Genomic DNA, 27,548 nt, shown 5'->3' on the forward strand with positions numbered 1-27,548 from the left:
TAGGAACTGAAGCCTGGTCCTAATGAGGAAAATCTAATTTCTGAGGTCCTGGCCAAGGTGTGCACTGAGGTGAGGGTTGGACTAAGGTTAGACTGCAACGAATGGAAGTAAATGCAATAAGGATAGCTGCTCAAACTTTGTGTGTGTGTGTGTGTGTGTGTGACAGATGACTCAGTGTTGTCAGCACCACACTGAGCAGGGCACATATAAAGTCCTTCTGAGTTAGCGGAGCAGCGTGAGCCAACATACGTGTACATAAGTGTGTGTGGGTGCTTTTTTTAAGCCGACGTACGACACCACGGTGAGCAAAGTGGCAAACTGGATACCAGAGGTGACACAGGTGAGGCAGGTACTTGTAGTACTAACACAGATCAGTCCTCCTAGCAGTACATTAAAAGTGACATCTTGATACGGGCTGAGAACTCAGCCTCTTTTCACTGACTCAACTTTGTATTCTGGCAAGCGTCCGGTGTTTGCTGAACCTTGGGAAACATCCAGTGGCCCCATCACTCACTGGCTTTATCACTGCTGCAATGAATAAATAAATAAATAAATAGATAGATAAATAAACTAGCATTGCCTTTGATGGCGCGTACAAACTGTCAGGCGGCAACAGACGGGAGGGGAATTACAGAAACAGAAGTGTGACGCACATCACGGCGTACCCCAAGGACAGGTGAAGGACAAGCCCAACGAGCCCTCCGCCCTCATTAATGGTGTGTGTGGTGAAAGGGGGAGATACGGGTGGGGGAAAAAAAAAATGAGAAAGTGATAACGAACAGATTCCAGAGTGAAGGATATCTGCTATCTCTGGGGACAGCGAATGAGGGGAGGGATTGGGAAGGACGAGGAAGAGGAGGATGGGCCGGTGAAGGAGAAAGCTCCAGGGAGGCAGGGGAAGGGGAGGTGGAGGTCAGGGGTTGGTTAATGGCAAAGGGGGCAGCACGGGATGGGCGATGCACGTGGAAAACGCCTGGAGAACGATGGCACAGCCAGAAATTCAGGTTGTGGGGATGAGAGCAAGGAGATGAGCAAACTCTTTCCCATCTCTTAGAAATGCCGAGGTGCCCTTGCACAAGGCTCTAGGGAGTGAGTACAATCACTGACAATCAGAAGGTAGCTCACAAAAACAGGTGTTTGAAACTGTATAAAATGTGTTTTAGCAGACTTTTCCATGATGGATAAAAAGCTGAGAAAACACACAATCAGAAACAGCTAAAGACACAACGAGGGAGAATCTGCCGATGGTGACAAAACAAAAACAAAATGGCATAAATAAAGCTAGAAGCTCATCCGCCACCCTACAAACTCGAGAGCATCATTAAAAATGAATCCATTGAATAAATCAAACCAAACAAAAATAAGCTAAAAGAACAATGACACCAAGAAATCAGTGGAGCATCAGATAAAACAAGAGGAAGTGAGCTGAAAGAAAAATGGAAGGAAAAACTAAGCGGTGAATCTAAACTGATGATTTGTATTTCTTGGATTTTAATGCTCTCCCCAACTCTGGTGTCATACCTGATGAAATATTACCCAATAAAGTAGTAAGACAAAGAAAATCACTGTCTTTAATCTAGAAAGTGAAGGATTGGAAGGCAAAGACTGGGAAACTAAGGTAGAGTGTTTTTAGGGGATGAGAAATGCTTGATGCTTGGAGGACACGCACACGCACACGCACACGCACACGCACGCACGCACGCACACACACACACACACAAACACAGCTTAAATCTTTTAATTAATGAGCATCTCCTCTGTGCGACAGGACATTATGAGGGACAGTGGACCATACATTGAAGCAGAGGACAGAAATGATGCATGCCTTTGAAATAAGTCAGGGGTCAGCCAAGTTCTGTGATTTTAAAAACAGTACATTTTTTTATGTTCATAACCTTTCTTTAAAAAAAAAAAAAAAAAAAAAAAAAAAACACTTCTTGAGGTGGGAAACTACTTTTTTCTCAAACTTTCACAAACACACAACTGTGTTCGAGTGAAGTCACGTGACGTCACTGAGTTGGGACTGAAGTCAACAAAGTTAGAAACAAAAAGAATAAAATGGAAATGGAGTTAGAAAAACAGTGAGCTTTCCAGACCTCTGTAGTCCTCAGTCCTCATCACTGCTTCAGGCTAGAGGCTGAATTAGCCAGTACTAGAACAACACACCTGAGTCTCTAACAGGACTGTTGGCGGTGAGCTGCATTGTGAGTGATGCTGGCGCCAGGTTTTCACAAAGAAGAAGAAGAATGTGTAGTTTAAAACAGATTTTGATCCTGCTTTTATCCGTTGTGTGTCTGACAGTATTATGGGAGTGTAATGCTAAATCAGCTTAGTACTTATTATTTAAATGCTCACACACTCACAAGTGTGATTTAAAACTGTTTACAGTGAAACTATTGCCATGTTTCAGGTTGTAATATCAGTTAAGGATGTACAGTATATGTGCTAAGATCTGCACGGCTGCTCAAGCCTGATGACAGTGTTGTTTCTGTTTTACTATGCAATTCTCGAAGCACTGTAGCCACGAATAACATCTTGAAGGTTGTAAGACAAGGTAATATGGACTATGTATTGAACAGAGGACAGACATGAGTGATGGATATTGACACGCTGGGATCAGAGGGGATGGGATGGAGAGGTTGAAGGCCAGGCTAACACTATAGAGAGCCCAGGAATCAAGGACTGGTGTTGTATTGGGGGAGAGTGTAGACTATTATGAGGATGCTGTGAAGCTGAAAAAAGATTTAGGTGCAAAGGACCAAGGACTGCAAGTGCACATTCCGCAGTTGTACGACTTCCTTCTAAGAACTGGATAAGTTTAGGATTCAGTGTGGAGCTTTGGACCAGGGCAGATGTAAATGTCCCTGGATTCATTTTACTTTACATTGATTCCAGTTTGGATTAGGTTTTATTACATATACTGCAATTTAATAAATCCTGAAAACTATTATATAATACGTTGAGGAGAAAGTGGACATACTGAAGAGACAAAAACTGTGCGAGTCTCCATGCCATCCGTTTGACAGACAGAAGCTGACAGTATAAAAATAACACCTCTGTTATTTTGGGGGAAATTGTTAGTCTAGGATGAAATCTCACACATTGGTCATTAAAACTGTCTAAGGAAAAAAAGAAAAAGAGAATATATTTTTGTGTAAGTGCATCCATTTATGCACCAGTGAGTAAGCAAGCGTGTCTGTGTGTACAAGGAGGGAGAGTGTTGAAAGCTGGAGCAAAGCGACTGTGTGTTATGCATCTGTTGCCCAGCATATAAAGGTCAGGGCTGATTGTGTGTCAGAGGCTAAATAACACAAGACCCTTCCTAACAAATGCCGCCACAGTTGATATTTAGAAACAGCGCGGTGGATGGAAGCAGTGATCTCCAGTCATCAGCAAGGGATTGTGTGCGTTTGTGCGGTGAAGTGCGTTCGTCATTGAGACAGGCATATTTTACGCACACTTGTTCACACACACACACATACGAACCGTGCGGCTTCTGTGACTTCTAATAATGTAGTCTTACTGTGTAACCTTTACTTTCGCCCTCGCAGGTTCAGCAAAAGCATTATTTTACCGTCAACCTCTGCGAATTATTGCTGCTGGCTAATTCACTACCGACTATTTACGTCACCTGACCTCCATGATTCATTACAGCAATGGTGACAACACGGTGACTCAACTTATTCATCAGTACAATGAGTCTGTGTGTCTGTGAGGGTGTATGTGTGCATACATGCAGGAAAGCAATGAGAATTAATCACACACACACATGTGCACATAGACACAGATGCATATAGGACCCTTAATTAACGCCTGCTTTCCTATTAATCAAAGTAGCCCAGTTGTTTGCTGTTGTTGGATTGTGTGAAAATAAAACTGTAATAGCAGTGTGCGTCTGTAACCTCAGCTCTCAGAGCTTTACCCCAACATTTGAATCTCATGGCAGTAAAGTCCTCAAATTCTAGATGAGATAAGCAATGGCAGCAATGGATAACAACACTGGACCTCTACTTAGTTAAACGCCTGCATGGAAGCAGGAAACGGAAGTAACTGTAATTTCATCAAGGAAATCACAATACTATAATTGTAAGTCTGTACCAAAACGTAATGCCCTCTGGAGCCGGGTTTGCTGTCACTGCAGAAAAACTCTTAAACTTCCTCTTTTTGAAAATTACAATTTTTATCAAATAAATATTCAATGATTCATATAATGATTTCCAAGAAAAAAATAATTTTGATTTTTCTATTTACCATCTTCATAAATTGCCCTAAATGGTCTGCCATAGGCACAACAGCACACACACACACACACTCTCAAGCACAATGACAGATGGGATTTGACAGTTCACTTTGCGTGCCTCGCCAGGTGGGGATGACCTTTTAAGATGACTGGCAAACAGAGGCAGCGAGCGGGAGAAAGGAGGGAAGAACGGGGGACAGAAAGAGAGAGGGGGAAAGAGAAAGAATGGGAGAGGCTCCCACAGAGAGCCGCCGAGGCTGTGAGGGATTTGCTCTTTTAAACGGTGAATCGGTGGTCTTTTAGAAATACCACAGGATGCTAAAGTGTTGCACCTCACAGCCAGTCTAGTGGAACAAAGTACGTTCAGTCTCATTGCTCTGTTTCTGTTTACACTGACTCTCTATTCATGGCCATTTCACTCCAGCTTGATTCTGAACTTCCGAAGCCATTTTAAATGCATTCACTATGAAAAAGTCACCATCAGTAAATCATTCCCACATTAATAACCACAGACTACAGACTTTTTTACACTGTGTGCCTGCTGGTTGGATTTTATATTACATCAGTTTGATACTTCTGTTGTATAAAGAGAAGCTGTTATGTGACACAGAAAACTCTTTTAGTATTTTAAATGCTTTTTCCCCCAACAGTTATTGTCTTTCTAAGATTGTTCTGTGGAAAAAAACACATATCATGACAAAAAGCACCATCCAATAGTGTATGTATGTATTTCAGTATGTGTACTGCAGTTAAATAAAGGGGAAATGTTCATTTTCAGTATGTTTCTGTACCACACAGAAACACTCATAACAGTTTTAAACAGTCTTACAACTGACGGCAGCTTTTTCCTCATCAGCAAGTTTGGGCTTACAGAGTTACAGCAGCTTACAGTGATAATCATTTGGCAAAAAAAAAAAAAAGACATGCAAATAAAAATGTTTGTAAGCTCGTCTTTACTCTTAGACTGCTACCTGCTATTTATGTCTGAAATGTAAACCATTGATTCTCTGGTGTTTTTTTACATGAGCCTTATATTTACATTGTAATTTATGGTAGATTTATGAAACAAATCATGCAAAATTTTGCAATAAAAGGGAAAACGTAAGCTTTCACTGGAGGGCCAAATATTTTTGTTGGAGGTCCAGATGTGGCCCACTGGCTGCTATTTGCATACCTCTGTCACACTGTGTATGCTGTGGCCAAAATAACGAACATTACTTTTAAAATCTTTTCCTAGAAATCAGCTGGTTTTCTGTCCTGTGCCTTGTTTACTTGTGTCTCTGTTCGTACTTTTCCACATCACGACGTGATGATGGGAGACCAAAAAGTGCTAACTCAAGCCAAATCCACTCAGCCCATGTCTGTGGAGTCAGATGTGACGTACTTTGGAATGATGTTAGAGCGTTTCAAAGCAAGGAAAAGTGCTGATGATTATGACTTTGCTCATCCAAACTGTTTGTCCTTTCTCTGGAATGGCCAACCGCCGTGACAGAGTCAACGAGGGGTTTGTGAGCGCTCTCATGGGACACATTACAGTATGCTAATAAACACACAAACACTTATCTATAATTATATTACTCCAATGTGTCTGGCATGGTCGAAAATAGCAATCTCACTCTTCTGTACAGTGTGATAACTGGGATAGCCAAATGAATCGGGGGGAGGGGGTTCATTCTACTGTCCCCGCTGACTAAGCTGATAAAGTGGGCACACAGAGCACAGACTGTGAATGCTAAGCAGTGTCGTGATGGACGGATAGCAGGGACATCATTGATGCTGTAACCCTCCTTGGGTAAATGGATGCACAGTGCACGCCCCTGAGGTTTTTACTTTGTGCTTTCGTGCACAATAATACAGTTTACAAGGAAAGAGGACAGGACAAAGGAACTGTTCAGAGAGTGGAAACGTAGTTGCAAGGGTGTGGCTGAGCATGTGAATTATTCTTAAGAGGATCAATACAGTCACACAAGAAGTCAGAGGACGTTTTACATGTTCATTTAAAATTCTTTTGCACATTGAAAAAGAAATAAATACATTTCTTTAACTGATGAAAGACCTCATGCAAGTGCAGTCCTCAAGTCTGACATTTGAGAACTTCTGCCCAAAATACCCTTAGAGCCAAGTATGCACTGAGTATAAGTTCTCAAAGCTAAAACTACTGAGGATTAAACATGCCAAATCTTCTTTAAACTGTCCCTGTTTGTCATTAATACTGTGGAAAGTAGCAGACAACACAGCAAAAACTATTCTGGGAAATTACAGTGAGCTCTGAAAGTATTTACGCAGCAGTTTCTGCTTTGGCTTCATGGTGTCCTTATGAAATGACTTTGACTGCAAGTTCAATCAGAATGTCAGCGTTAATATATAAAGGTATTTTCCCTGACACTTCTCCTAACATCTGTAACGCTTTTTATTCAGTGTAGTTCCTGGAAAGGTGAGAAGTTCACACACAACTGAAGTGGATTTAAAAAAAGTTAAATGCACTGGGGATCATCATGTTTGATGGAGTGTATTTAGCACACTTAACTGTAAATATGAGGTGAAATCAAACTGCAGGGACAAAGAAATGAAGCATAGCTCACATTTTTTTCGATACACATTAGCTTCGTTATTCCCAGTAGACACTGAGGTATTGGAATAAGGTAGACAAAGACACCAGGAAGGGATGACAGCTCCAATAAGCCTGGGCTGTGACAGCTGTGACAAGAGCCCCTAATGGATTACACACACACAAACTACACACACACACACACACACAATCTTGTGCAGGCAGTACTACAACACAGGACTGTATTCTATACTCAGATTCTCTCTCTTTCACTGCAAACACAGCAACAAGCACATGACAAGCTGAGAAGTGGTTCATTAATACTTCAGAATGTCTTAGGTTCTGCTGGAGCGAACACAGGTCCAGAGGGCTAACAAAAAAACAATGGACGGACATTAGACATGACAGAGGACATATCACCTTTGGGTTAAACAAAGAACCACACACATACGCAGCTACAGCTTGCTGCATCGTAACAATTTGTTCTCACTTTCTTTCTCGCTTTCTCAGCCGTTTCTGTCTCTGTTTAACTTGCAGCATATGTGTGCAGTGCGTGTGTTGTGCTATGTAATTGTGACACTGTCTCAAATTGTGACAGATTACCAGCTGAGATGTAGGTACACACACACACATACACTTTGAGAGTTGTGAGAATTTGCTGCGGGGCAAAACTCCCAGAAACTCACCATTATGTCTCAACCTTCAACAGGCTGCAAGAGAAGCTGCAGAGAAGCAGGAAAACCTCGACTCCATGTGCCGTAAACACTAAAACGCCTCAAGTAGCTGTTTGGGGGAGGTTTTGTTGTTTGTTGTTCCTACCACAAGTAATAATCTTTCCTGTTATTGCATGTTTTTTGTTGTTGCTAGCAAAACTGTTGAAATCCAACTAAGATGAAGTCTCTGCAGCCTGATTAAAGAGGAGCCTGAGAAGAAGAAGAAGCTGAGAGAAGGCACATGAATAATGAAGTATCCTTCTATTTGTAGCTAATCCAAAAACATATTTTTGTAGTCCGGCTTTGCCTCGTGGCACTGCTGCACACGTTCAAAGATTCAGTTGTGATCTTTTCCCTCTTACAGAGTGCACAAGAACAAGTGGGAAGATGGACATTGTAGAGTACTATAGTTTGTAGATGTTTTTTTTTTGTGGTCTAAATCTGAACACAAAATGTGTGTACGTACATGACATGACACAAGAATAGAAGATAAAACAATTTGTTTTTTTCTTTAAGGTAGTTTTGGCTTCAGCTCGACACATTTTTAAGTGGAGGTGACTTAGCTGTCGTAGTAATCACAAAATCCTTTTGGTAAACAGCAGGGCAGCATTGAGCCACAATGTCAGAGTCCTGAGATTACCCCGGAGACATGTCCCCGAGCTGAACTGTACCCTTTGGTCCGCATGGCTTTGTTCCAGTTCAAAAGTTAGCCCTGCCTGCTTGTCTACATGGCTGAGGTTCATTCCAAAAACACTTTTCTTTCTTCCTCTAAACAATTAAGTCTTAATTTAAGGTTTTCGGAAGTCAACAGCACTAACATCCAAAAATAAGGACAGAACACCTGCTAAGGGAAAATAAAGTGATGAGGATGAAGCAAGAAATGAAAGATAAAGAGACAAAGAGGAAAAGAAGGGAAAGAGAGAGCAAAATTGAGAGGAAAAAAACCCAGTGCAATAAAAGAAAAAGGGGGGGAGAGAGATAAATTAAGAGAGAAAACAAGAGAGACAGATTGAGTGAGAAAGAGGTGGAGAGAAAGGGAGCAAATGAGAGCACAGGGAACAGAGGAGAGTCTCCCGTGGAGTTTAACTTTTGGAAAATGAGTCAGTCTCAGCAGGTGGGTCAACGAGAATCTCTGGACACATTCCCAGCTCCCATGATGCTCTGCAGCAGCTCGTGACGGGACGGACATGACACGCTGTTACAATGTTGACATGTCGCGTTAAGGTGCTGAACAACTTCCAGCTTTAGTAGGACACACAGATCTGCTCTCACTCAACTGGCCAGGTGGTGCTACTATCTCACAGACACACACACACACACACTTGAGATGAGACGACCCACCCCGCCGATATTCCTGCGTGGACTGGTCTGTTTCCCAGTTAGTGAAGTTGTGTGCTAAGCAGTTTTCTATACAGAAAATAAGCTAACCTGAATAAGATACACTACAAGGTGATTTCTCACTGTAGCATGTCGTGCGGGGAGACCTGGTTTTTGTGTGTACATGAACAGAATGCAGTGTTTTTGTCTGTGTACTTGCCTATAGGAGTGTAAGTTTATTAACTTGACATATGTGCGGCTGTGTGTGTGTGTGTGTGTGCATGTGTATGTGTAAATGAAGTAATTTGTTAACACACAGATGAACCAGAAACATAGAGAACAGGAGCGGGCTCCATGCAAGCTGCACATGCAGATGGTCGACTCACAAGCCAATGGGCAAACATTGGGGGAATGCATGTGCATGCACACACATGCACACACACCACACAGAGACACACACACCACCATCATGCCGATGCCCAAGTAAATATGAAAGCTCTGTCTGTCTTCTATTGTGTCTCTGTGGGCAATGACGAGAGTTTTCAACATTCATTATTTTCAATTAAAGTTTACTAGAATTTGTATTAAAAAAAAAATCAGAGTATCAACAGAAAGGCTGAAATCCTGCTGGCAACCCATTAGAAAATGGGTGTTTTGCTCAAAGGCACCTCAAGAGAAGGTGATTGAGCTTTTTCCTTTTATCCCCAAATTCTGTCTCAACTACAAACCAGTCTCACACACAATCACTCGGTATCGAACTGTTGGTGAAGACAGAGGAGAAGTTTCAGTATTGACTCTAAGTGCATCTGTGAATGTGTTTAAATGTGTGTGTGTGTGTCTACTGTATGTGGATGTACAGTGTTTGTATTGGGCTGCTGCTCTGTTGAAGCATGTCTAGTTGCAGCTCCACGCCGCTCGTATTTACCGTGATATTTCTGCAGGGCTCAAGGTCTGGACCAGGGTCACGGATAATGACTGGGTTTAAATGGCAGCCTCCGCCTCCATTCCCTGGCGGCCGCCGAGGAGCCGACACCGAGCTAATCTCTGGAGAGGTTCTGTAGTCTCAAGAGGACCCGCTGTCCTGATACCACTGCAGGTAATCAGATTGGTGTGTGTGTGTGTGTGAGAGAGAGAGAGAGAGAGGGAAAGAGAGAGATGTGACAGATCGACTCAGCTATTGATTTCCTAGTCACAGTGTTAGCGTTGACCTTATGTGTGATTTAGAAAGTTCACATCCATGCGCGTGTGTATGCACGTACATGTTCGTATTTGTGCTCCGGCATGTGTGTTCTATCAGTGTTGGAAGGGTGTGCATGGCATGATCTGTATAATCCCAGTGTGATTTTCTAAATACAATTAAGCAAAAAGCAGGTTTACATCCTTAAAGTGCCTCTGATCCAGTACAAGTGCTTTTATACAGGTGAGAATACATAGTACCCAATCATGGCAACTAGCTTCCAGCTACACTTTAGGCATGACATGTGCTGCATGTGTGTGTGTCAGTGACAGAGCACCTCAGTGGCTTCCCTGGTTCACTCCACTGCCTCTTGAGATGAGCCCATTCCCTTGCCCCGCCCTACCCCTCCGTGCCCCTTGATGGATTGGTCCAAGGTGGGACCCTGACTGCTTCGCTAATCCGATCTGGATGCAACCATTCCCCATGTGGGGAAACGGGTGAAATCGATCGGGTGAGGCATAAAATTGGGTGCATCTCAAGCAAGCTAAAACTGAGACTCATAATGGATATTTTCAGATTCTTTAATTTACAGAATTACAAGCAGAGGCACAGAGAGCTATGATTTCATACTAGGCAGTAAATTAATAATGACAGACACGTCGTAGGCATTAGATGCATAAAAAGTGATTAACCTAATGTACAGACAAGTTAGTTGCACTTTAAAATACAAATCTGTACCATCCACCAAAAACCAAAGGTTCATTTAAGCCTCTATGCAGCACGTTTCTAACTTCGCTGACGCCTTGTGGTGGCATTAAAGAACACACTTTAAGAGAAAGTACAAGACATTGAGCCTGAGATAAGACATAACTGTAACAGCCTCACTTTATTTACAACTAAAAACTTAGTGAAAGAGGCTGTAACACACCAAATTCTGGGGCTTTAGGTTGTTAGTGTAGCACACCGATTGGAGCAAAGGTACATTTTGGTCACATAATACATTATTGTTGTTAAATGTAGATGTACATCTAGTAGTTGTACAGTGGTATTTTTCTGAAGGTACAAATAGTAAGCACCATAATGTACTTGTAAAGTGTTTTGCCTCAGAGATAAGTAAAGGTACAACTCTGTCTTCTTTCTGCTTGTATGTCTTTTTTTCCATTAGTATTTAATGTGCAGCCTTCCTTGTCAGACAGATATTTGCTCTAGCAAATACAGATAGATCTCCATTATCAGACATGTATCCACACCATAACCAACCATGGCAGCCAAGTCAAAAGAAGCAACCAGGTCACAAGTAAGCAGGGTAAAAGACGGACTAATCAATGGTTTGCTTATTGCCAGGACCTTGAGCCCTCTCTGATTCAATTACCTGCTATGATGAGGAAGGGCAGCCAGGCAGGGAGGCAGGCAGGCCTAGCCCACAACACTGTGATTAATGGGGCCAGGGCCTAGGAAATGGGTCATACAGACAGAGACCAGAGGAGGATGAAAGAGAAGGAGGGAAAAGAGGTGAGAAAAAGAGAGAGAAAGAAAAATTATGGGCTGAGGGATAAAACAAAGGAAGGGAAAAGAAAAGGCAGAAAACAGCAGGAGAGAAAATAAGAGGAGCGAAAAGAATAAAAAGAGAAAGAAAGAGAGGGACAGAGGGAAAAAAATAAATGAAGGAGAGGAGCAGTTCAGGACATGGGCAGAGAAAAGGACAAGGCAGACAAGAACATCTGTGGAGAAACAAGAAGAGATGAAGGGAGGGACAGACAGAGTGGGGGGAGGTGTGTGGAGGCAGACTGCATGGCCTTGAATGCCCCTCTCATCTTTCATCTGTTGCTCTTTGAACTTTTACTTATGTGGTCCTCGTCTTTCCCCTCTTTTCTACTTCCTGTCTATTCCTTCCCTCCACCACTCTTCCCTTATTCCCTTTCTTTTTCATTTCAGTGTTTCCTCACCTGTCTTTGTTCGCCTCTTTAGTTCCCTCCACTTCCCATCCTTTCTTCCTCCCGTTCCCCTCTCTCTCTCTCTCTCTCTCTCTCACTCCATGTCACTCTCTCTTTCAAACTCTGCCATATATCACGTGTGTATGTGTGTGTGTGTGTGTGTGTGTGTGTGTGTGTGTGTGTGTGTGTGTGTGTGTGTGTGTGTGTGTGAGGGATGAAGACAGAGAGGCAGCCTTCCAGCAGTGGTAAAAGGTGTTCAATCAAACTGCAAACAGATTGAGAAGCCTTCCTGCCTGAGTGTGAATTAGAGCCAGACAGATTCAGTTAGCCAGTCCCTGCTGAGCAACCACACACACACACACACACACACACACACACACACACACACACACACACACACACACACACACACACACACACACACACACACACACACACACACACGCACACACACACACACACAAACACACACACACAAACATGAAAGGATCTGCTTGATAATTAATAGGTGAAGACTGATGACAAGTATTTTCTCATGAAGAAATCTTGTATTTTATTGGACTTTAATGGGCTGTTCTTCTTTCCAGCAGCCTCTCAAATGGTATTTCACTGGTTCCCTTATACACTGTGTATTAACAGTAATTTTAGGCCAAAGTCTTTTTTCCTCTGACATTTATCTCAACATTTTTATTATTCTTTTTCATCATTTTGGTGAAAGAACTTAAGTAAACTGGTATATTAAAATTTAATTAATGTATCCTGTTTAAAATCTGTTAAACCTATTTAATGTCTGTTGTTTAATGCTGGATGACTTTCTATCTCACTTAAAAGTCTCAATGAACAGTGTCAACATGTGGTTTCAAAGACACACAAAAATTTACCTGCAACTAGCTAACATTATATAGAGCGTTACAAATGGCCAAATCGATGCCTCTCTAATGTTGTTTAAATGGGGCGGCTCTCAGCAGCAGGAGGGAAAAATAGATTAGTCTGATATAGATTAGCTGCTCGAGAATGAGCACATTTCTTCAACAGCGACGACATTTTCAAAGTCGCTCCTGACACTACACTTTTGTTTTAACATTAAGATTCATGGATTAGTTACGAAACTTCAGCTGGACAATGTTCAACAAGTTTTACTCTTTATCGACTGTTTCCTGATAAACCTTCCTGATAAACTCCTGACATTATGTTCCTGTTCTTACAGGCTCCCATTTCACCAAAGAGAGGATCTGAAAAGAGAGTTTCTTAATTCCTAGGTCACAAAATGATTTGTTCTGATATAGTCAGTGCTTTATGCAAGTTTCTTCATCCTTTGCTTTATCATGCAACACTCCAGGATCAAGCAAAGAAAAGAAAATGGAACTTACAATATCACAGATGTCAAAATGTGTCTTTGGGTGGCATTTTATTATTCGTTTTCCCTGAGAACGTCTGTGACAAATACACAAAAACAAGACTGGACAGAACTGCTATCACTGTGGACATCTGAAATCTATACAATTACCTAACACACCCTGTAGAACCTGCCATGTGAACTGGGCTGAAGACAGACTTTTTGTAGATACAAGCTGCTTCAAGACACCGACAACATGCTTTGCTTCTTTGTGGGTCTTTGAATTCACATGGAGGAAGCACTCAATCAGTTTGAGGTATTGAGGCAGAGCCACTGGGCGGGCAGCTAAATTACAGTCCTGCAGGTTGAGTGCGTCACAAGCTCCCAGACTCTACTCTATTCCACCCGATTTAACCGGCAGAGCCAGGCACCGGCAATCCAGCACATGTGCACTTCTGACCTAAATATTACCATATTGTCATATTGAAAACTGCTCTCCAATGACAGAAATCCCCTAAATTAGGAGGGAATAGGGCAATTTGAATACAAAAAAAAAAAAAAACAGTGAAAGATATGTGACGCTTACATGAGCCATGGAGTATGACTGCAGGCTCAAACAGAAAATAACCTGAATAAATTCTATTTCCTTTGATGGTGATGAATAAAATTCATAACAAGAACATAGAAGTTTAAAGAATCCATTATTCCATGTTTTCATTTTTAAGGTGAGAACTACTGCTGCAACTTGGACTTGTGTCTGGTCAAGATACTTCAAAGTGGTGATGATAATGACATACACAGAGTAAATGAATAAAGGTGTTATAATGGCTGCCGCCTTGTTACATAAATTGGAAGCGGTGACACAAAGAAGGGTAAGAAATCAAACAGTTAACACCTGCAGATGTCTGATGTCTGAAACCACCCACAGCCTGAAACAGGGCTGGATGCAGGACTGTGCTCTCGCTAGAATGAGTAACACTTCATTCTGGAGACAATAAAACCCCTCATTTCTGCTAATTTATGTCCTATTTAACGGACACGTCCCTGATGTGGGACTTTGCCAGAGGTGCATCTCTCACCAAAACAACCACAGTGTCACATCAGAGCCCTGCCTCTTCCAACGCTTTCTCAGCAAAAAAAACAAACAAAAAAAACATGTGGCACTGCTAAAAATACCTGCTCCTGAATCATTCACGTCATATACTATTTAGAGAGCTCATGCATACTCATGATCCTATGTAAATCATCACACTTTGACTAGCAAGTTAATGGAAAAACAGAGGCTGCAGTCATTAACAAACAGGAACGAAGCAGTGGCAAGCAGCGATAAACTCCGATCAAAGTCTCGGTTATATTTTTAATCCTCTAACAAAACATGGGTTTAAGTTTACAGCTTTTTGTTCCCCAATGCATAATTCAGGAGTTAATGTGAGACTGTTCTAGTTTTTTGCTGTGTAAGCTTTTCGGAATCTGAACTTAACTAAGTAGGTTGCCACAAAGTTTGAGTGGTCATCACTGAAAAAAATGATCCCTGCAACAGCGACGTATGTACGTATATAATCACGTGACGCGTAATGACCTCTGTACAACGTACTGATGGAGATGGAAACTAGGAGCTATGAACTGGAATGTGGACAAGAAAGGGACATAAGGAATAGTCATGAACCATGTACTGTATGTATTTTTTTTTTTTTTTAATGCCATTTCTAATGAAGATACACAAATATTAAGAAATCCTTTTCTGGTCATAGATGTTGCTGTCTAATGCCACTGAAGAGAAAAATGAGGCTACTGTTTATGCTAAGATGCAAATAAGTGCAAATAAGACTGAAAAACTAATCTAACAAACAGGAAACAATGTATGTATGCCAGAAAAAAGTCAAACACAAAAAATATCCCTCTAAACCAAAATCAAATATGGAGAGATTGCTACGATATATGAATGTATGCACTGGCATCACATGAAATATATTAAAGTTTATAGAAAGCTTTTTTGTACACATAGCTGCTTGAGTCAGAGTACAGCAGAGGAAAGATGGACAACCACCCCGAAAGGTACTCTGTGTTCTAGTTTACACACACACTCACATAAACATACACAAACTTATGTATTATGCAATGTCACTCTGCAGAAGAGGATGCATACGGTACATAAACACACACACACACACACACACAAACACACACACACACACACACACACACACACACATTTAAGTACAAAAAACATGTGACATACTCCTCCAGCTTTCTCCACAGAGATCTGCTCATTTCCTGCAAAGCCAGCTCATGAAAGAAATATACACAACCTACATTCCGTTTAATGTAATGTAAGTCTATAATGACATAACAAGTGTTCTTTGATAAGCGGCTCATTATAGTCCCCTGTACGAATACCCTATATGATCCAAATTCCTGAAGCAGGAGCAGTTTCACATGGTGACAAATGTAAAATAAAACATTTAAAATTGATGCTTTACGTGGGTGTTTGTTTTGCTGAAATACACTGGAGCAAAACAGTTTGAGTCTAAGTTGCAGTGCCTCAGCAGGGAGAGGAAAGGGGAGGAATGGCTCAGAGAAACTAACCAAATAAATCATTTTAATTAAGACTGGTTTTTGCCACCCTATTCACAATTTCTCCACCAGGCTGCTTAGCATAAGTCTCTTGTGAGACGATCATCTCACTTCTGTCTCAACTTCTTATGTCGGTAAAACACTTTGGAGATTATTACCAATATTTGGACTTTTTTTTATGCTGCTTAATTGTGGCCACAAGGTGCATCTCTCCAGTAGAGCTCCTGTTCTGTTTCACACTTGGAAATGGACGTTGGTCTCCTCACACAGCCTCCAAGGGCCAACGGGAAGGAGCAGAGTTCCTAAAACTCATACTGAAATCTGACAGTTTGGCTTCTTACTCTTATCATTTAAGAAAACAGAGCATAAAACTAGGAGAGTCTTTGAATAGCTGTTGATGAGCTGGACTGAGAAAAAAAAACAAAGAGCTGTAAACAATATTCCAATTCTTAAAAGAAGAATGAAAATAAATAAACTTGCAGTCAGTGTTGTGTCTGTGATTAATGATTACTAAAAATGTGTTATCTGCAGTCTAATCCCAGATTTGGTACTGCAACCTTATTTTTAGATCATTTAACCTGGAAAATAAAGGCAAGATGAAGATGAAAATTCAAATTATAGCATTGCATGCCATCTTTTTCCTCCTAAGCAATTTGAAAACGTAAGAAGAAAACGTCTTTGTGACGGACTCGCAACTTCTGTTATGCCATAAAATTAAAGTTTATGAAACTGACTATGAAACTGAATCCATGCACCAACCCATGCACCAAAGCTCAAACTTCTAACACAAGCTGCAGTCGTTCTCTTTTAGATTTTGAGGAGATGGAGACGGATCCTACCACTTTGCTGCTGGGCGCGGTGTATCCCATCCATTGCTCCATTGGATTTCACTGTTGGGTTGTATGTGACAGGCTGCTTAAGTGGAGATGCAGCATGTGTGTGTGACTGAGAATAAGAGAGCGTCAGTGAGTTTGCTCCACCGTGTGTGTGTGTGTGTGTGTATATATATATATATATATATATGTGTGTGGGTCCTTATAGTAGCTGTTCACGTGGAATACCATGTATGGAGCTGGGTGTGTGTCAGGAATATTGTATGAGAACTGTGATAGGTGAGTGTGTAGCTAATCAAGTGTCTCCCTATAGGACATGTCCATAGTCACAGAAGCTATGAGTGACACTAAAGTGTTCATGTGTGTGTCCAAGTGTGCAGTGAGGTATGATTCCAGTTGTTCTCAACACTGTTCAGTGGTCTGTTCTCTACCCATGATGCATCTTACTGAAGACCGTCCCCTTTCTGGGCACCCTCTCAGCCCCTCCTCCCATGTTAGACTGTGTAATGTGTCAATCAAAGTCACTTGCTCTCAGGTCTAAAAGTATAAAAGGAAAAAACCAGTTACCACATCAAAGTGAGCACATAATGCTAATGCTAACTAGGAAAGGAAATTTAAATTTAAAGGCAACTGGAGTATGTACATTCCACTTTGCACAAAGTAATACAAGTTAACATTCATGAGCCAGTGTGACTGTGTTTTGGTCTCGAGGCAGCTCAAGAGGCAAAAACCAACAGGAGCTGGAAAAGGGGGACAGTGCCAGGAGTCATTTCAAATGAGAGAGAAAATCTGCATGTGTTCTTGTTCGGGGTGTCGGATGTTTTATGGAACACTTAAATTATTCAGCCCTGTTTTCCTTTCAACATCTTCTTCTCTGCTCCTCTGAGGAATTGCTGAGGCCAGCCACTCACACTACCTGATATGGTGCTGCCATCTCCAGTCCGGAGCTGGTAACGCAGCAGCCCTTCAAGTGATACGATATTCACCGAGCAGCTGTGCTCTCGTGCGTGCTACGCAGATTAAAGAGTATGGAGGCTTTAAGTTGAACCACAGATCTCGGTTGGAGGTATAGCCTATATTAGTTCTCCCTCCAGGGGGACACTGATCAGTGAAATCAGCTGCTGTAGTGGACTGAAAACCAGCAGACTCTGGAACTCCACAGGACAGTCAGAGGGCAGGCTGAAGCAGATCTTTAGGGAAGTTGTGGGACTTTACATCAGACATTTAAAAAAAAAACGCCCTGCTTTCATGATGTTGCTTTTCCTTCCTCTGTTTCTACTTTAAAAAGAAAAAGAAATAAATAGCATGATGTTACAGAACAGCAGTTTCACATGAAAAGGATGTCAGACATATGAGGTGATAGCGCGGCTCCTTTTGTGATTTTCCATTCTTCCAATAGCGCTCTATAAATAGCAGTCCATAGCATGTGGAGACACAGCTGGTGCTGTTTCCTCCATCTGCACTATAACATAACTACAGCACACAGTATGGGTTAAAGCACATGCATACACATACACGCTCACAGTCACTGAGGGTTATGTTTTGACCTTGCCAGCTGCACCTCACATACACTGTCGCATGATTGCGTTACATTTATATTGTGTTGCATCATCAACTTTGGATTATTCTCTCTGTAGACGTCCCCAGTCTCACTCAGAGGGAAAGGACAGCACGATGTCTCACTCGGACAACATGAAAGAGCAGATCATCCATATTCCTCTTTAGTAACTCCATGTAGGCTACAGTCCTAACAGAGAGCTTAACTTAATCTTTCCAGCTCTTTTGTTCATCTCTCTCATCCCAACATGAGTTTCTATGTTAAAGTTTAAAAGCAAACAAAATAACTTTTCAGTGCACAACAGATGGTGCACTAAGAGAGAAAATAAGAAATAAAACTACATTTGATATAGAAGTTATCAAAGGAAGATAATTCAGAGTCATTCAGTGTTGTAATCGAATTGTTTAGAAGGGCAGATTGTATGTAGGTAGAATTTTAAACTGTGTTTTTTTCTGCTGGGTTCAAAACAAAGATTAAACATACATGCACGGGAGAGTCAAATCTGGTGGACATCAGCAGTGGGAACATTCTGTCAATATTTTGTCTTTATACTGTGACATGCCTGCATACCATGAGTTTTTTTGGATTAAAATGAAAGCTCTGGCTGTAAACCGTGGCATAAAAGTAGGAGCAATGAAACAACAACAGCAATCAATGCACACTACTACACAATGTGAACAAACCAATAATAACCGAAAGGTCCGAGGTGCTCAAAAATCCAAAACACTGATTTTATCCTGCAACAACATCAAGAAATATGGCATCAACACCAAATGACTCAGATTTATGATGGGCTGTTTCAGTGTCTCTGTGTTAGGGATCTCTGTGTTATCATCTTTGTCAGATGGCTGTAAGTTTTTATGTTTATGGCACATTTCTAGTTATAATTGTTTCCCCTGCCGTTCATCATGGTCATGTGAAACGCATAAAAGATACGGGCTGTAATAACAAACTGATTAATCCACATGGAACAGACGGATGAGACGTCAAACCGGCAATCAATCTGAGAAATCACTGCTGAATACACATTCATGCACACACACACACAAAGGGTAAAGTAAGTAACTCCAGAAGAAAAGAGAGATGAAATGTACAAGTGTAGAGTGAACATGGGAGTCGTTCACCTCTAACACCAGATCTGACAAAATAAGAGCCTGCTTATACAGACTAAAGACATTTCTTTTTTCTCTGCTCATCAAACGAACACTGTTCTCAGCACACTCTGAAACAAAGTGGCGTAATGCTCTTTGATGGAACATCCCAATTAACCTGCTTCTCTGGAAGACGTCTTCCTGTGCTTAAAAAAAAAGGCTCATGACTCAGTTAAACTTTCTGCACAAGTAGACAAGAAAACCCTCCTCATAAAACCACCTTGTCTGCGGAACCATTTCCCTCAGTAGATCTTTCCTTTGACAACGATGACATCCAAAAAGAGGTTTTATACTTTGAGGTGTCTGCTTTACTTGACTAATCCTTGACTAAATGTGTGACGTCTTTTTTTTCTTTGCGAAACAGAAAAAGCACCTTGATAAAACAATTAAGTCAAAAGCAGACTTTCCCTCTCTCCAGAAGTCCCATATGGTCGCCTCTTCTGTGTCACCTCAACTGAATTACTTTGACAAATGCTTTTATTTTAGCAGATGTGGTGTTAAAAACACAGGTGGTGGATCCAGACAAAAACCATTTTTCAACGTGAAATTCCAGCCACTGAGACAACTCATCTCTAAAAATGTGTGGAATCATATTTCATGTTTATGATTTCTGTCAATTAAATATATCCAGTGCTCCTCTACATTCTGTTTCATTCAACCCAAATGCAGCCAGCTATAGGAAGTGGCTCTGCACACACTGTTCCTGTAACTAAGAGTTGACTATATAAGACAGAAGTTCAGACAGAACATTTACAGAGAAAGGAAGGAGCTTTTAGGGGGAGAGAGGTGATGAGTTTGCAGTGACTCTGCTGTTCTGACAGTGGAGGGAAGTGGGAGTTAGAGAACACAAGCCTGTGAGAGTGTGAGCAGATGAAACTGCTTCACAACATGTCTCATATGTCCTTTCTCTATTATCCCCTAAATCAATTACTGGTAATTAAAACTCTGCCACGCCACCCTCCATCATCATCTCATCACAACTCAGTCAATTTCTTTCTCATTCACTTGAGCTGATGCTACAAGCTTCATCTGCCCAGGAAGACTTGTCAAATTACAGAAAATGAAAGTAGCTTGCAGGAGCAAATTAAACTATGTTGACTTAGCTGCACATCTGTCCGAGAGCAAATACACACATGTATATTCTTTGCATCCAGAAGTGTATACATGAGCACAAAACACATTTCAAGTACCGAATTCCCCAAGTTCAGTTTGGCTGAAGCTGCAGCAGAGGACACAAAAAAGTCTGACCCAAAAATGTATCAGCAGCTCAGATCAGGCCAGACAGGCCGAAACCCTCACCAGAGACACAAGCACAGCCCCTCTCCCTGTGTTGCACACCATACACTCCACACACACAAACTGTGTCCTACCTGTGTGACCTTCTCTGTGACATTGTGCGTCCGGTCGATGAGTTTGCAGGGAGCTATGATGTCCATCTCCCCGGTAGGCAGGGCGATCAGTGGATCAGGTTTGAAATCCACAAAGTTGAGGGTGATCTGGGGGATTTTGGAGATGGTTCGGTACCGCATGAGGTCCGAGTCTGACGTGGAGTTTAGTATGTTGGATTTACTGTTTACTGCACCTGCAAACACACACACACAAGGTAACCAGTAAGGTAAAAATCAAAGCAGACGATAGAAAGGGTCCTCTGTTTTTCTGCCTCCTCTTTCTCACCAGTGCTGCTGCTGCCTTGCCGGACACTCGCTCTCCGGTTCTTTCTGTCCCAGTCGGGCCTCATGGCCTCGATCTCGTCTACAGAGGACGCACGACGCATGCTGTGGAAGCTTTCTCGCGAGCGGCTGTGTGACAATGAGCAGTTAGAGCCCGAGCCGTCCGGGTTGAGGCTGAGGCGGTGGTGGGGCGCTACGCAGGGTGATGACTGGGTGAGCTGACCCACCAGGTGGGCTCCGTGCGGAGGTGGCGGAGGTGGAGGCGGGGGTACAGGAGGCCCAGAGCCCAGCAAGGTGTGATGGTCCTCCTGGCGGTCTTCTGGCCAACTCTGTAGAACTGACCTAGGAAACAGAAAACGTATTGAGTATTAACAGGATGTTTCTGCCCAAACTAAGAAACCCTTGAGCAAACCACAATGTTGCTATTTTTAGCCAACAGTGACCTTTGACCTCACAGGAGAGGGAAAAGGGACTCAAGGATTTCTCAGCAGTGGGATTCAGTGTGATGTATTCTTATTTCAGAACTGTTTTTAGCATAATTCGCCTGACAAAAATACAGATGTTGAAGCTGAAAGTTAATGAGCCTGATTCAAAAGTGTTCCACATCAACAGTAAGTGTAATAACCCATCTCCACATGTCCTGCTTCCTACCTGCTTCCACTGATTTGCTCTTGGTGGTCTGGTGATAAAGGGGGAAGGGGCAGGAACTCCCCCAGGCCTAAGGACTCGTGACTGTGGTGGTCTGGGTGCAGTGGCAGGGGTGTAGCAGTGGGGATGTGACCGGCCTCTGTGTCGTCCAGAGATGCCTTACTGTTGGAAAGGGAGCGCAGCAGGGGAAGACGTAGCTTGAAGCCTCGTGGACGACCTGGTGGAGAGAAGTAGGAGTGAAGGTGGAAGAAAAGACTCACTGCCTGCTGAGTGACAGGTGGAGTTCTAATATTAAAGTGTGAATGGCATGAAGAGGGAAAGAAAAGTGCAAAAGAGAGAAAGATAGGAAATGGAGGGATATTCTAGGAAGTGGAAGTCAAGCTAGGGGAGAGGGAGATTTGAACTGGATCATGCTGAGTCTAATAAACCTTTCAAATACAGCTTCAAAAACAATCTACTGGAATCTGGGACAGTGACATTGATTAGATTTTGGTTTTAGCCACAAAGTTAAGAACAAGGGACTTGGCTGTGAGAGATACTTCCAAATCACTGTCCTACTTCAGACACTGTTCCCTTGGGTTATCCCTCTGGAACATTAAGTTCCATTAAACCTGATCTGACACAAAATATCCAGGAAATTACTCAGCAAATATCAGAAGCACCTGGCCTTTCTGCAAAATAAAACAAAACAAATGATCCCAGTGAATTTAAGTGACGTTTGTCGCCTCTCATTGACTTACTGTCGTTTTCAGTTAATAAAAGAGAAATGGTAATGGTAATGGAAACAGATGGAGAAGTCAATTTTTTCAAAATGGTGTGTCGACCATCAGGGGGATATTTAAATCATTTTTTTTAACAATCTGTGCACATAGTGTACTGAACCACTTTGTCATTAATCGTTACTGCTATTCATACTCTTATTAATAATTTTCTGGGCTGTTCATAAAAAATAATAAAGTAACTGAAAACACACGACTTAAATTATAAACAGTGCAGTAGTGTGAGCAGGGCAACAGGACTGAAGGAAAACCTCAGGTCTCCAATAGAAAATGTCTGCAAGTGTCTCTCCTGTCTTTACAAAGTTGCTGAGACTTTACTTGATGAAAAAACACCATCAGAAAACCCCAAATATAGAAACAAGGTTGGGTCATTAGCTACCAGTGACAAGCCAGGTGGGCAGGCGGTGGTTAAGCTCCTGTTTGTGGTCTTGAAGTGTCTCCTCTGACATGACCTCAAAGTTGAGGATGAACATGATCACCACACCATCCTCGTTCTTCACCGGCACCACATCCACCATACACAGGAGGCAATGACCTGCGCGGGCAGAGAGACAGATAAAGCTCAGTCAGAGTGATTGTATTTGATGAGGGGGGTTTTATCTTTGGCCCCTACAGAGCTAAAGCGTATATGGTTTTAGAGTTGGGATTAAAACATCCAACCCTGGTCAGGTTATTGGAGGTAACAGCATAAGCATGGACAGCAGGAGAATGTACTCGTTACGTACGACACACACAAATACAATCTTCATTTTAACAATTATGTGAAATTCTACGTGCAGAAACAGTGCACTATGAGTGGTCACACTGTGACTGTAAACACATGTATATGCACTGATTACACAGGTGCACTTTCACGCACACACTTTTTCATTCTCCTTATTAAACGTGCATCTGCGCTTAATCAGCTCTCACACACTCTTCCATATGAGGCCGGGCATGTTTCGCTAATCTGCCACGAGAGCTAAAACAGCTAAGTAAGCGTGAAATTAGACTACACATGACAGTAAGTGGCTGTGAGTTTTCTGCCAGGTCTGCAGGCCTGAATCCATCGTACACACCAGCTAGACTGGAAGACAGAATAAGAAGCTATTCTGGTTTTGACACTAGGGATGTATTCATTCAAAACATCAAAATACATCCATACACACACACACAAAATCCTACAGGAATGGTTGAGACAAAATCAGCACAGAAACACAACCTGAAAAAAGTGGTAAAAGATGTTGGGAAAAGAGTATTTGCTACATTTTTTACATTCAACACTAATCATTGGGAAACATACCAAAAGTGTCATGGCAAATCTATGACCTAAGTTTTACATCCCCACTCTCCTGCATTATCTAGCAGGAGATATAACGGATACTGAAACCTCCAGCAAATGAATGCAAGTCCCCCTTTTCAGGCAAGCCTGTCACCTGCATACGGAGAATAAGTCAGCAACTAACAGCAGCAAAATATCCAGCAATTTCCAAACGTAGGTTTCCAAAAAAAATACACTCTTCTTATTAATTAATCAACTGCAGGTAAAAGTAAGATAAAGCTGCAACACATCAGTTACAACACACACGTCATCATGCGGATCCAGGTCAAATGGATGGTAAACGATATGCAATTACATGACAGTGAATGTGCTCTCAAATACAAGAAATGTATTCTAAATTATCTCTGAAGTGCCTGGCTGCCATTTTGTCATGTTACACATCATTCCAATCCAATTTAATGCTGTTTAGTTCGTCACATTAATCCTTGACTTAATATTTCTTCTAACCATGGATGCGTTGGCCGCTGCTGAAAGTGGCCTCCTGACATCAAATTTCTCCCAATGTATTTCCCACTGTACCTGGTTTTAGTCCGTCCCCGTCTCTTACCTGGACAGTGATGGCCAGTGACCAGCTCAACAACTGGCAGCCACAGAAGTTTGGGCAGCGTGGAGCACTTACAGCCAACGCGGTATGCCGTACAACGCGACGTAAAGTATGTCTACTGCATGCCTGCCTTACTCACTCACCCACCCACCCGCCTGTCATTCATCTCACACCACCACTGGATAGTGGGCTGAAATCCGATTGGACAACAACATAATCCCAACACAGGAAGGGGGGAAAAAAAATGAAACACAGGGAAAACTAAAGGATTACACCATCTGGCCATATCTAGCAGCATGTGTGTGTATGTGTGTCTGTTTGCGTGTTTGTTTATGTGCACATGTGTAGGTAGAGGCCCAGTCTAATGTTCATTCATAATCTATTGGGTCATGTCCATTCATGCCTGTTTTCATTAACAGCCGTGACACTGCATTTGCAGACTTTTTAATCGCCGAAGGTGTTGCTGCATCACGTCTAAAGCTGCTTTACAAAGCTCCGCAACACGCTGCCCAGGCAGGGGGCAATCTGCAGACAACTTTTTTAGCTTGTATGACAAGATTTAGTCACAGAGAAGTGAGAATGATAGAGCTTAAAATTACTTCAAAGACTATGGAGAAAAAAAAATGCTAGTCTTATCTACTTCTTCCATATAACTGGACAGTTTAAGGAAAAACTTGAAATAATAAAATACCTCTTGTAATATCAATTGAATTGGATTACTGGAATCCATCACTGATTTTAATTACTGTCACATGAACAGTTACCAGAAACAGGTTTTTTTCATTTTTGATCCCATGTTGATCTGTGGGTCATATTCTCTGAACTGGTGTATGAATTCACAGCAGTCTTTGTGTTTCTGCTGAAACCCAAAGCACAGTCATGCATGTTTGTGGATGACAGATGTGATTTGTGCAAATACAAACGTGTGCATGCGCATACACACCCTACGATGTAGGATTAAATAAGGATCAAACTCGAGTTCATTGTTCTCAATACAAATACATTACAAGTATTTATCCTCAGTTCTTTTTCTGAATCTGGAACGTTCACTCTGTAATGGTTCCCTTCTGTATTTCATGTGTATATATGCAAGTGAACAATTAAGTACATATATGATGTTCAAAAATCATACATGCATGAATGCATAGATCAGTGCATGAGACCATTAAACACTGTGCTCTACTATCTTCACGGGCACATGAACACACATCACTGTACACGTTTTGTGTGTGTGAGTGTGTGTGTCCTGAATTTGGCAGAGTGGTGAAGATCAAGAATTGAGCCCACATAATGTACGGACATCAGACCTGTTTGCTGTTGGCCATCATACCAACTCCGTTGTAGATGATTTCCTCGGAGAGCGTCTGAAATGAATTGAGCTCAAAGGTTAACAGGGCAAACGCCATTTCATCTAAATGCTCCGCCTGGATGTATTCCAATTCAGCGTGTACCATCTGATAATCTGATTCAGCGTTGCTGACTTACAAAGCTCCAGGAGATTATCACGATGCTCTAAAACACATCCAAAAAAAAGCACAGAGAGCAAACTGCTCATGGCGGACCAGGGATGGTTCAGCCACGACACGACAGTGTGCTCTACTACACGGTCAAACAGAGTACCAAACTTCAATTTCAATATGTGACAAAATATGCACCAATAAATAACGGTCTGGTGTGGATGCAATGAGGGAAATGAGAAACTAAGACCTTGTATCAGTTGTCAGGCTGGATCATACATCAAACATCTGCATCAAATGTAAAAATTTGACAAAAATATTGTGCTGTCACTAGAAAATATCTCTGTCCCTCAGACTTTATGGTTGAGTTCTTACGTTAACACATAATTCATTCACCAATTCATCTAAAGATTTTGCTTTATAACAAATTACAAAATGAGTTGTCACTTCTGAAAATGAATTACAACAGAACATTTTATTCTCTAATGTAAGCGCACAATCAAGAAGGATTTCAATGTTTTAGATGTTTTAGGTACCAAAAACATGGTTTTAGTACTATCTTTGGTTTTCCAGAAAAAGATTAGGAACTTCAATCTCAACAGCTATGGCATAATAACATTTGTTCCCACAATTTTCACAGGCACGTGTGGATTAAAAAAAAAAAAAAAAAAGACGGAATTATATAACAGCTACCCCTTAGACAGTATGGGCCACTCTGGGTCAATTAAAATAAACAGTGGATGAAGGAAAGAGGTAAATGACAGAAAGGAGAAAGAAAAAAATGAAATCCTGAGTAAAGGTGTCCAGTACTCGGGTTGGAATGGATCAGCAGCTGGTTCAGATGGAGTAATCTACATTCAGAGTGGAGGAAAATGACTGAAAACCACAGCAGACTGTATACGAGGATACAGAGGCACGAGGTGGGAAGGATTAGCTGTTCAAGAACATCTTTCTTCCAGCTTAGGAGGAGATGAGAGAGGATTGGAGAGCAGTAAACAGAGATTTCGCTGCCCCCAAGTAACCTGATGTCAGACCACACTTTACTCAGACAATGAACACTTCCTGCAATGCTAGAACTCTGAAAGAGTTCAAGGAGGTTTTAGCATCTATCTTATCTTTTTAACCCTTTCAACCTGAGAAAGGAGAGTAAATTTCTATCACCATGTTCCAAAAACGTGTGCATATACGGTGTAACACACACCTTGCGAAATGATTTATAATAGCTTATAGATATTTATAACAGCAACAACACCCACACATGAGATTTTTGGAGGTCAAAAGTATCATGGTGCATCATCACATCTTGACTTCACACGTATTACTGCTGAATGGCAACAGAAACAAAAGTGAGATAAATAAATGTGAGATAAACTGAGCCTAAAAATCTAAATACTGTCTCAATGGTATCCAGAGAACAGGGACTTACCTGTAAAGCCATGCATCCACTCCTCCTAGTGGACAACAGCAGTCTCTACACACTTATGGACAGGTCACGGCACGGCATTTATTGTCAGTGGTGCAACAACACCGAGAAAAATTGTTCATGTTCACCGTAGTGAGTGAACTATATATGATTAAAGGTTTATTTTCTGTGAATATATATTTATTTAGAATCCTACAAATCTCACTGTTGTGTAAGAAGCTTTACGAAGAAAAAAAAAGTTGTCTGCCAGAGAATATCACAGCAGCCACAAATTACTTTTTTCAAACAACTTATTCAAAAGCCGTTTATTTATTTATTTTTTGTG

The 27,548-nt window shown here is 41.6% G+C and overlaps 1 protein-coding gene across 1 annotated transcript in view; it reads right to left on the reverse strand.

The window, feature by feature from the left end:
* Positions 1-27,548, reverse strand: part of kcnh2b (potassium voltage-gated channel, subfamily H (eag-related), member 2b) — a 196,980-nt gene that overhangs the window by 65,249 nt on the left and 104,183 nt on the right. Inside the window, exons 3-6 of the mRNA XM_041065424.1 lie at positions 22,858-23,013; positions 21,703-21,916; positions 21,056-21,393; positions 20,752-20,963 (exon numbers count right to left, since the gene is read on the reverse strand). Of these exons, the coding sequence (XP_040921358.1) occupies positions 20,752-20,963; positions 21,056-21,393; positions 21,703-21,916; positions 22,858-23,013 (920 nt within the window). The remainder of the gene's footprint in view (positions 1-20,751; positions 20,964-21,055; positions 21,394-21,702; positions 21,917-22,857; positions 23,014-27,548) is intronic.

The sequence above is a fragment of the Toxotes jaculatrix genome, chromosome 20, assembly GCF_017976425.1.
Source record: "Toxotes jaculatrix isolate fToxJac2 chromosome 20, fToxJac2.pri, whole genome shotgun sequence".
NCBI lineage: Eukaryota > Metazoa > Chordata > Actinopteri > Toxotidae > Toxotes > Toxotes jaculatrix.